This window comes from Hemitrygon akajei, chromosome 5 (genome assembly GCF_048418815.1).
Source record: "Hemitrygon akajei chromosome 5, sHemAka1.3, whole genome shotgun sequence".
Classification (NCBI taxonomy): domain Eukaryota; kingdom Metazoa; phylum Chordata; class Chondrichthyes; order Myliobatiformes; family Dasyatidae; genus Hemitrygon; species Hemitrygon akajei.
The window spans coordinates 158,347,885-158,359,928 of NC_133128.1; the positions used below are offsets into that span (position 1 = coordinate 158,347,885).

General features: G+C 39.0%; 1 protein-coding gene across 2 annotated transcripts in view; it reads left to right on the forward strand.

Annotated features, from left to right (window-relative positions):
• LOC140728359 (signal transducer and activator of transcription 4-like) overlaps positions 1–12,044 on the forward strand; it is a 122,415-nt gene that overhangs the window by 84,711 nt on the left and 25,660 nt on the right. For both annotated transcript variants that reach the window (XM_073046970.1, XM_073046971.1), the window contains 3 exons: positions 293–376; positions 5,050–5,148; positions 10,817–10,952. In XM_073046970.1, the coding sequence (XP_072903071.1) occupies positions 293–376; positions 5,050–5,148; positions 10,817–10,952 (319 nt within the window). The remainder of the gene's footprint in view (positions 1–292; positions 377–5,049; positions 5,149–10,816; positions 10,953–12,044) is intronic.

The window sequence follows — 12,044 nt, forward strand, 5'->3', positions numbered from 1 at the left end:
TCAAATATTTCTAATACTTCCTAATACTGCTTTAAAACAGATATCCTCAAAATTACATGGAAAACGGTTGTAGAGTTGTAGAGTTAATCTAGGCTCTATTGAATCTAGGCTCTATTGAACAATCACATTTATCCAGTATAAATACTTCTCCAATTCATTACTGAATAAATGATTTTCCTTCTTAATCTGTTTATTAAAATAAATTCAACAATAGGCTTCTTTTTCTTCTTCTGAAGATTCAAATTTGTTTGTCATCTTCTTTAAATCTTGTCACCATCTCTTGAATTTACAGGGTCCTCTCATTGTCACAGAGGAGCTCCATTCAATAAATTTTGAAACACAATTTTGTCATCAAGATCTAGTTATAGATTTAGAGGTAAGTTGACTCAAGCTTCTATCAGTGGACGTCATGAATAACATTACATTATTTTGCTATTGTGGAATACTGGCTTTTAAACAGTTAAATGTGAAGGACCCACATTTTACTAGCTTGTTTTGCTCATCCATGAAGTCAGTTAGAAAGAATTATTCAAGAAACACATCAGTAAATCTTCAGATCTTCTTCATATAAACATGACTTTGTGTATGACCATATATTCCTAATTATCATACAATGATAACGTGTATCATTTGAAATCTATTTATGTAGTCTCACCTTCTACAGATTCTGAATGGCACTTTTTCTTTAGCTCCCTCTGTGTAATTGAGACATCTCTATCTGCATTGTAAATCTACAACTATGTTACTGCTGAACAGCAACTAATTCTTTTTTCTGCAAATATGATCTTATTTCCCAAGTAGTGTGCCTTCCATAACGCTATGCAGAAATCCTGTAGAAGTCTGTATTAAGTCAACAGTACTGTGTGCATAAGTAAAGGAATACAGTAATACATCATTTATACAAAACACCAGTGAACATACAGAAGTAGTATTAATTCACTGGCTATATGTGGCAGAATGGAATTGACATTAAACTTGTAGAAAGGAGGATTCAATGTAAATTCACCAGAATTATAGTAGAAATGGGGAACAGTACTTACTGGGGAGACAAATTCTTCACCCCACCTCTTTTCTGGCAAAAATAGTTAAAATGCATATTTGGCTTCACACATATAGTGCTTTGTTCTCACTGCCTATAACTTTCAGCTTTTAGGAGATGTGCAAAACACTTGCAACACACAGATAAAGATTTCATCAATGTTCAAAGTTCTAATCTTGATATCAGTAAGGCTGAATTAGATTTTGATGTTCAGTAGCATCTATGTGTGATATTGGTACTGGACTTCATCAAGGGAATCCAGTTCCGGAGGAAACTTGTCTAGGAAGCTACATTAAAGTAGGTTCTTTTAAACTTTCATTGTGGTGAAGAGCTGCAAGAATGCTCCTTCAGACTTTGCAGAGTAATCTAATCTTTTCCCCACTTTACAATTTCAGTTCCCAATGCCCTCTCCAGCCTGGAATCCCCTCATTGCATAATGAACCTCAAATGGCTGTGACTGTTTTCTTGAGTCTCCTTCAGTGGTTTGTAACTGTGCACTATTGTACACTCAGCCACTGAACTCAACACTATTCCCTCTGTATCGAGCCCCAGTAATTCGATAGTAATGAAAATGAAGTCTAGAGATCAAGCAGTAAACTGTGGTGATTTCCCCAGCAATCCTGTTCTCAGTTTTTGTTCCAGGATAAAATTCAGGATGATTTTGAGTGCAGCAGAATTCAATGATTTAATAGAGTTTCTAAAATTATTCATCATTTTGATGTGATGCTGAAGGCAAGATGATTTCCCTATTCTGGGAATTTGGTTATTAGGAATTCTAATTTTAAATAGAAAGGCAATAATTCATCAAGGACCCTTTTCTTCAGCTTTATTTTAAAATTGAGTTAATAAATAAAGTAATATCTCAGAAAAAACTATGAGCTCAAATGCCAGAGTGTCAAAACTTTTTAGTTTGTGTCCGTTGTTTCCAGATTATCATTTATATAAAAACAAAAGATACAGAAGCAGAATTAGGTCATTTCGCCCATTACATCCACTCCACCATTTCATCACGGCTGATCCAATTTTCCTCTCAGCCCCAATCTCCTGTCTTCTCCCCATATCCCTTCATGCCCTGAGCAATCAAGAATCTTTCCTGTAATACCATGGACACATAGCTTGTTAAGCAGCCTCACGTGAAGCACCTTATCAAAGGCCTTCTGAAAATCCAAGTACACTTCAACCAATTCTCCTTTGTCTATCCTACTTGTTATTTCTTCAAAGAATTCCACCAGATTTGGCAGACAAGATTTTCCCTTGAAGAAACCATGCTGACTATGGCCTATTTTATCATCTGCCTCCAAGTACCCTGAGATCTTATCCTTAATAATTGATTCCAACAAACTCCCAACAACTGAGGTCAGGTTACATAGCCTTTAATTTCCTTTCTTCTGCCTCTCCCCCTTCTTGAAGAGTGACATTTGCAATTTTCCAGTCTTCCAGAACCATTTCAGAATCTAGTGCTTCTCAAAAGATCATTACTAATGCCTCCACAATCTCTTCAGCCACCTCCTTCAGAACTCTGGGTTAACTCTGGGGTGTACACTGTCTGATCCAGGTGGCTTATGTACCTTCAGACCTTTGAAGAACCTTCTGTTTAGCAATGATAACTTCACACACTTCATGAACCCTGACACCCGGAATTTCCACCATACTGCTGTTGTCTTCTACAGTGAAGACTGATGCAAAATACTTATTCAGTTCATTTGTCATCCCCCATTACTACCTCTCCAGCATTGTTTTCCAGTGTCAGATATCCACTCTCACCTCTCTTTTACACTTTATGTATCTGAAGAACTTTTTGATATCCTCTTTAATATTATTGGTTAATTTACTTTTGGATTCCATTTTTACCTTCTTAATAACTTTTTAGTTGCCTTCTGTTGATATTTAAAGGCTTCCTAATCCTCTGACTTCCCACTAATTTTAGCTATATTATATGTCCCCTTTTTGGTTTTTATGTTGTCTTTGACTTCCATTTTTAGTCATGATTCTGTCATCTTTCCTTCAGAATACTTCTTCCTCTTTGGGATGTATATATCCTGTGCCTTCCAAATTGCTTCCAGAAATTCCACCCATTACTGCTCTACCATCTACCTTGCCAGTGTTCTTTTCCAGTCAATTCAGGCCATGCCTCTGTAATTCCCTTTACTCTACTGTGATACTGATACATCTGACTTTAGCTTCTCCTTCTGAAATTTCAGGGTAAATTAAGTCATATTATGATCACTTGCCCCTAAGGGTTCTTTTACCTTGGGCTCTTTAATCAATTCTGGTTTATTGCACATCACCCAATCCAAAATAGCTGATCCTCTAGTGGGCTCACCCATAAGCTGCTCAAAAAGCCATCTCTTAGGCATTCTAAAATTCCCCCTCTTGGGATCCGGCACCAACCTGATTTTCCCAATCTACCTGCATATTGAAATCCCCCATGACTATTGTAACATTGCCATTTTGGCATGCATGTTCTACTCCCATTGTAACTTGTAGACCACATCCTTACTACTGTTTGGGGATCCAAGGGTGTTTATACCCTTGCAGTTCCTTATCTCTATCCACAATGATTCAACACATTCCAACTCTATTTCACCTCTTTCCATGATTTGATTTCATTTTTTACCAACAGAGCAATGCCACCCCCTCTGCCTTCTTGCTTGTCCTTTGATACAATGTGCATCCTTGAACATTAAGCTCCCAGCTATAATCTTCTTTTAACCATAATTCAGTGAAGCCCACAACATCATACCTGCCAATCTGCAACTGTGCTGCAAGTTCATCTACCTTATTCAGTATACTGTGTGCATTCAAATACAACACCTTCAGTTTTGTCCACCTTTTATGTTCCAACTCATCCTGTTGACTGCAATTTTGCCCTATCAATACCCTCCCCTCACTGCACATTGCCTCTCTTTGTAAACCAACAACCTCATCTTTAGCACTATTATCTGCCTTTCCTACGATACTTCTTGTGAAATATATGCCGCTCAGGACACCGGATGCACCATGCTCAACCGTTTGGTTCCTAACTTTGTCTTACCAACATCTGCCTCCACACCTCTTCACCAACTGTTCTGGCACTCTGGTTCCCATCCCCCTGCAACTCTAGTTTAAACCCCACCATGCAGCATTAACAAACCTTCCTGATAGGGTATTAGTCCCCCTCCCATTCAGGTGCAAACCATCTCTTCTGTACAGGTCCCACGTTCCCTGGAGAAAGCCCAATGATCCAAAAATCTTATGTACTCCCTCCTACACCAACTCCTTAGCCACATATTAAACTGTATAATTTTCCTAGTTCTGGCCTCACCTGCACGTGGCACAGGTAGAAATCTTGAGATCACAACCCTGGAGGTCCAGCCCTTTAACTTAGCACCTAGTTCCCTGAACTCCCTATGCAGAACTTCATCACTCATCCTACCCAAGATATTGGTACCTACATGGACCATGACTTCTGGCTGTTCACCCTCCCACTTAAGAATGCTGAAGTCTTGATCTGAGATATCCCAGACTCTGGCAGCCAGGAGGCAACGTACCATCTGGGAATCTCCTTCTTCCACTGACTCATGAATCCCCTATCACCACAGTGTGCCACTTCTCCCTTACTTCCCTTCTGAGTCACAGACGCAGACTCCAGAGACCTGACCACTGTTAGATCATCTCGCCCAACAGTATCCAAAGTGTTATCGAGGGGGCCAGTTCTTCATAAGGTGAATGTGTTTTTGCAATTTCATCGAGTTGCTAGGTAATTTGATACTTAGACATTGCACTTCATCAATGTCCAGCTATGATTATCCATCTTGTTTGACTTTTGGGTAGTATGTTTAAATGTACTTTCTATCTACCATTATATTTCACAGCAGTATTTAGTTTTATATAACAACTATGTTGACAGAGCAAACACTTCATTGATAAAGGAAAAGTTCTGTCATAGAAGCTGCATGGTTCTCATAAATTACATGACACTTGCAAGAACTGAATTAATGGTGGTATTTGTTTTTATTTTTAAACAACAGACCAGTTCTTTGCCTGTGGTGGTTATCTCAAATGTAAGCCAGCTGCCCAGTGGTTGGGCTTCCGTTATATGGTACAACATGTTAATGAATGATCCCAAGGTATGCTAATTTAAAAAGACATTTTTGGGTTTTTTTTGTCTGAAATTGAGATCGATTAATTTCTACCAACGCATCTTGAAAACTGCAAACCTTTAACTTGTTTGGTAGATGGTTGAGTGCAGGAGGCTTAGGTAAGGGCGTATTCAGGTTAGAAAAGGCAATGTTGCAGAGTGCTGACAGTCAGAGCATATTGGAAGCAGCAGAATGCACAAGCAGAAGGATGCGACATCAAAAAGAGGAAGGAAAAATGATAGGGTGAAATATAGGCAAACAAGCAAGAAGAAATGGTGGAGACGGGTCAGGATAAGGAATTGGAATGATATGACAATTTGTTTTTATTCACGTAAATGAATGCATGAAGTGTGATAAATAAAGATGATGAATAATAGGCAGAAAATGCCAAACTGGAACATGATAAGGTAGAGATAACAGAAATATGGCTCAAAAAGAAAGAAGGCTAGGTTTTAAATACACCTTTCTTACAAAGTGCTCAGGAGGGAAATGGGAAGAAAGAAAAAATTAAAGAAGGGTAGCAGTATTGGCTAAATAAAATATTACCATACTGGAGAAAGAGGATATTACAGAGAGGTCAACGACAACTCTGATTAGAGGAATGCAAAAGTAAAAGTATCACTACTCTGCTGCATAGAATCAACCGCTGACGAGTGGGAGAGTATTTAGAGGACCAAGAAATCAGAAAGGACACAGAGAAGTTCAAAAATTATGGTGTAATTATAGGTTTTTTTTGCACTACCTTACTTTCCCTTTTCTATTTTCTATTTATGATTTATAATTTAAATTTTTATTATATTTACTATAGATTTGTACTCCAGGGAGCGCAAAGCGCAGAATCAAATATCGCTGTGATGATTGTACGCTCTAGTATCAATTGTTTGGTGACAATAAAGTAATAAAGCAGTATGGTATTAATGCAAACTAGAGACACAAAAGAAGGAGGAGCAATTCAAAGGAAAAATAATGATTTGATGGAAGGCTAATTTCAATGAAAAGAGAACCAGCACAGGCGCAATTGGCCAAGCTGCCACCTCCTGTGCAGAAATCATTCTATGATTGCATGATTGACATTTTTGTCAACTACATGTTAAGAAAAATGTTTTTAATTAATTTTCAGAATATGATCATTTATGAAAAGATTTACATTTATTGTCCATGTGAAATTTTATTCAGATCATTAGTTAGAAACTTGTAAGAGCTGTTCAGCACCCCCCTCAACCCTGTCATCCCCACCGTGCTCTATTTAACATTTTAATAATGTTTTAAATATATTGCTTTATACTTTGCTTGAATAATTCATTATGGGTTATACATAACATTACGTGAATGGCATATGTCATCATGACACCATGTCATATGTGCGTGCTTTGCTTAAATGTAAAAGCGAAGTACTCGTTTATCCTGGTCTTCCCCTGTTTTTCTTTCCATTAATTTCTGGAGTTACTAAAACATAATAGTGGTGATGAGGAAGTTTTAAATGACTCAAGACAACTGCCTACCTATGGAAGCGCAGCAAGGCATTTCAGTTTTAAACAAAGCAGTGCAGCACGTGCTTTTTCAAGAAGGCACATAAATGGTTGAACTTTTTAAAAAAGCAGTAAAAAGATGAATTCACAGTTTCATAAACAGTGAGTACCAGAGAAAATAATAATAATTTTTAAAAAAACACAGACATGACTGCCTACTTCGGAAAGACAGATGTGCACAAAAGATAACTGGCTACTGTAAACAGAAAGGATTGAGCGGTATTTTGAAGCAAGTGAAATAGTCAATGAGAAGCGTGCTGAGAGCACTGGGTGGAAGAGCATACAGTTTGCTTAGAAGTTTGACTGCTCCAATCATACCCTTTGATATTATTGTGAATGGAATGCAGGAACATTTGGAACCAAATCTATAACGCTTCAAGTCTCATATGTAGAATCAAAAGGAAGGGGAGTCCATTTCAGCATTTGTGGCTGAATTAAAGAAATTGTCTGAGCATCCTCAGGTCAGTGATGGGCTTAAAGGTACACTGAGAGATTAGTTGGTTTGTGGAATCTTAGGGCTGATTTATACTTGTGCGTTGCATCAACGCCGTAGATAACACGTACCCTACGTTGTACCTACACTGTACCCTACGCCGTAGGGTGACATGCACCTCTCCTGAAAAGTTACTCAACAACTGTGATTGGTCCGCTTGGTAGCATCACATTTCCTCCTATGCACTTCGGGTTGCTTCTTCTCCGCCATGTCTGTACACCGATGCGAAATAAGTGAAACAAATCGTCAAATTTACCTGCCGACATGCAAAAATGTTTGAAATGCATTTCCTCGTCCATGTCTCTCAGGAAAAACTCAACACAGTGGCATAGAAACCCTACTGCCAACTAGCGTTTTGGTGCACACTAACACATGCTCGCTACGGCTTAGAGCGACGCAGAAGTGAAAATCAGGATTACGGTGTAGGCTGCGGCATAACCCGTACGCACAAATATAAATCAGCCTTCACACAAAAGCATTCAAAAATGGCTCCTAACTGAAGCACAATTTGCATTTAAAAAAGCAGTTGGGATCACTGTATCAAAGGAAGCAACAGACAGAGGCACAACTGAGTTGTAGACAGGAATGAAAGTGAGAATGAACAAAATTGAAGCATCTCAACAGAAACTTTCCTGGCTGAACAAATGGTGTAATTGTTATAGCTTGAGCTCACATACACCAGAAAAATGTAAGTTTAAATGTGAAACTTACAGAAAATGCAACAAAGCAGCACACGTACAAAAAGCATGTTGGGCAGACAAAAATAAATGGATTGTTACAGAGAAGGGGAGAAGATAAAAAGTCAAGTTGCAGTCCCAAAAAGAGCACTCATCTGTATGCTGTTGATGAAAAATCTGTTAACGATGACAGTACATAGGACTGAGTAGCCTTGAGATTTACAGTGTGAAAACTAACAATAGTCAAGCAATATGGCTTACAGCAGAAGTGAATGCAAATTAATTAAAATGGAATTGGACACTGGCTTGGTTGTTTCATTCATTCCACAAAATGAGTTTGAATGGTATTTCAGAGATATTGAATTAAAGCCTACAGAAATCCAACAACATACTTATACTGGAGAAGAGGTAACTCCTGTGGGAACGACATTCATAACAGTGAAGTACAACAACCAGCAAGTCACGTTGGGTTTGTATGTGGTAAAATCAGGAGGATCAGCATTGGGGTCATTGCCACACCCCGTGCAATAGTCAGTAGTCAACTGAAAGCAAATTAAGAAAGGTAGGTAGAAGATGCTACAGCAGTGTTCAAGGGTGGCATTGGAAAACTCAAACATATCAAGGATAATAAGATTTACAAAGCCCATCCAGTTCCGTATACCATTCACGATAAAGTAGACAGTGAGCTAGATTGCATGGAGGCTGAAGGAATTCTTTCCAAGGTGTGTGAATCCCATGAGCAACATTGGTGGACTCAGTAACCAAGAAGAATGGGTCTGTCAGGATCTCTGAAGTCACAGTCAATCCAGTACTGAAAGTAGGTTAGTACCCTCTGTCCAGGATAGAGGATGCTTTTGCAAATCCTTCTGGAGGAAAACACTTCAGCAAAGTGGATTTAGCTGAGGCCTACCTACAGATGGTGATGAAAGAAGAATTCAAAGTGGTTCTCACCTTAAACATTCACAAAGAGCTTTATCACCATAATAAGCTTATTTTTGAAGTAGCATCTGCACCTACACTCTGGCAGAAAGCCATGGACCAGGTGCTGCCAGGTTGCCCAGGCATTCTGTGTTACCTGGATGGCATCTTTGTTATTGGTAAGGATGATGAGGAACGTCTCCAAGATCTCAAGACAATGTTAAGAAGATTAGCTGCAACAGAGCACTTTGCAACAAGTGTGAATTCTGTAAACCAAGCATCACCTACTGTGGTCATAACATTGATGTACAAGTATTACACAAGTGCCCTGAAGAAATTCAAGCAGTGCCGGATGCCCCAAGGCTAAAGAATATGTTACAGTTGTGGTCCTTTTTATGATTTGTCGATTACTGTAACGGGTTTCTGCCAAACCTGACTACTGCGATCCACCCCTTGAACTCATTAATGTAGATCAGGAAGAAATGGCAATGGACAAAGTAGCGTGAGATGGCTTTCCAAAAGGCAACAGGAATGCTGACATCACACACTGTACTCACACATTATGATTAACATTGTCCAGTGAAACTTGCTTGCGATGCCTTGCCTTATGGAATTGGTGCAGTCATGTCACATGTTATGAGTGATGGAAGTGAACACCCAATTGCCTTTGCATCACGTTCCCTCACTACTAATTGACAGAGGGGCCTTGGATCTGGTTTGGGGTGTAAAATGTTTCAACCAGTACTTGTGTGGAAGCAGGTTTATCCTCATGACTGACCATCAACCACTGGTGTCCATGTTCGCTCCACAGAAAAGTGTTCCACTAATAGCAGCAGCACAAATGCAAAGGCGGGCTCTGTTTCTTTGAGAACACAATTGCAAGATTCAATTCAAGCAAATGACTAATCATGGAAATGCAGATGGATTGTGTGTCCCATGTACCCTTGGAAAAGGAAATAACCTGAAAAATTTACAAAAAAGGACAGAACTGGACCACTCTCCTACCCAGTGGATGTTGTGTCTGATGCCATCTGGAGATGGCACATTGAAGACAGCAGAGTCAATTTTTAGAGAAGTGTGCCCAGAGTCAACTCCAGAGCTGTCTGAACCACTTCCTGCAGTCCCAGCATCAACTCCTGTAACCGCCACGGAGGAGGCCCTGGAATCTGAGATTGTTGCACAGCCACAAGTCTCACCCGCCAAGCAGAGTGACCCCTCTATATAACTTATAACGTTATAGAAGTTGAGATGTATTCTCTGTCAAGTTGGAGTTTATAGCTAAGCAGGGAGGAGTGTACTGTATTTAATATTTCGGTAACATTTGTAAATATAGTTTGATTAAGCATTCTTGTTTGTTTATTACAGGTTATTTGTAAACATCCATGAATGCCATATGTCATCATGCCGCCACATCATCACTGCCTATGATCTACTGGTTCCCTTTCTTGACACTTGCACATAGTCTTGCAAGTTTTAGGATTCTTTCTTCATGCTACAACAAGTGTCCTTTGGCTGCATCCCAGCTCCAATGTCCCTGAGTGCCCAGGAAAAAAATCTTAATCTCTTTGCTCTTTACCTTTTGGCAGACTACAAATATTACTCCTGTATTCACCAACCTCTTAACTAATCGTTTGGCACCCTGTCAGTCACGGCCTGGACGTTCCAACGTTAGGTCTGTTCTCTGCTTATTGCCACATCCTGTTCTTTGTGTTTTGTGTCCTGGGGCTTCTTCAGCTTGTGTTCCAGTGTATCTCCAAAGTTACTTTGCATGAAGTTCCGTCAGTTGGGTTTGATAATGAACTGTATTAACAAACAAGAATGGCAAATGCTGGAAAAATCCTGCTGTGATCTGCAAAGAAAGGAAGGTAGTTTAAGGAATATTTGGGTGAGCATTGAACAGAACATTTATATAGTTCCAGCAGAGTGTCTAACAGGAAATTTTATTCGGTCTTTTCTCTTGTAGCTGATGGAAATGCTTTGTTTTCCTGTTTCTTGTGTCTGATTTCCAGTAAGTTTGTTATGTACTTTGCATTTTGCAGAATTTGACTTTGTTCACCAACCCTCCCACTGCCACTTGGAGTCAGCTCTCAGAGGTGCTAAGCTGGCAGTTCTCCTCTTACGTGGGCCGAGGTCTGAATCCTGACCAGCTCAATATGTTGGCAGAGAAACTGCTAGGTGGGTAAAAATAAATCAATGGGTGGATGAAGGAGTTTTGCTGAATCTTATCCCAGATTTTCACTGTATAAATTCTGTTATTTTATATTTAGCATGCCAGCATTTATTTGTCCTACATTTAATGCTTCATAATCACTTGCTGTGCACACATCGTGGGAATAATGAAACCCATATACCCATTCTCCAGTGGCAGAGTCTAATTTTGAATACTCAGCTTCATTGAAAGGATGTGGACACCGCCATCTGTTGGAGATGCAAGAGATTGCTGATACACTAAAAATGAAATTACAGTGCTGTCAAGATTTGGAGAAGAAATTTTAACAAAACTCCAAGAATTTGGAATTGGGGTCATTGATGGTATGGAGAGAGTGGAGGAACATGGTGGGGGCAGAACCCAAAAGCTATATTCACACAGGAATAACTAAGTAAAACATAAATCTCAAAGTAAATTAGCTAATGAGAAATATGGAATAAGAATGATCCTTTATACTATTTTCTGAATGAATTTGTCTCCCAAAAAAACTGTTGCATTCCTTTTTATCCTTCAAATACTTATTAACTGGTTTCTGAACAGTTCCCATTACTTTTTATTTTTTTAATTTTACTTGAACTCAGTGGCCACTTTTTTTTACACTTTTTACACCTGCACATTAATGCAAATATCTAACCAGCCAATCACTTGTTGAACTATCATCGCCAATAATAACATAACTAAAATAATTGGGGCCAGAATACTTGAACTCGGATGACTCAAACCTATTTTATCTGTTTTTGTACACTGTAAGAACAGAACAGCCCCTTGTCACCTGCGCTGTCAGAAACCAAGACAAAAAGCTACTATCTTTATACAGAACTGGCTTATCAGTTACAGATATTGACCACTTAGTATATTGGGTACTTTTAAATTCCTTATTTGCAAGATCAACCACCCTTCACAAAAGTCAATAGTAACAACAAGCTGACAATCAATGTCACTTATTTATTGAGTGCATTTTTTATCATTCCATTATTCCTATCTCGGCTGTCTCCGGCACCCCCTACTGTGTAAAAGGGAGCTATATTTTTCTAGGTTGATTACACACTGCCACAATC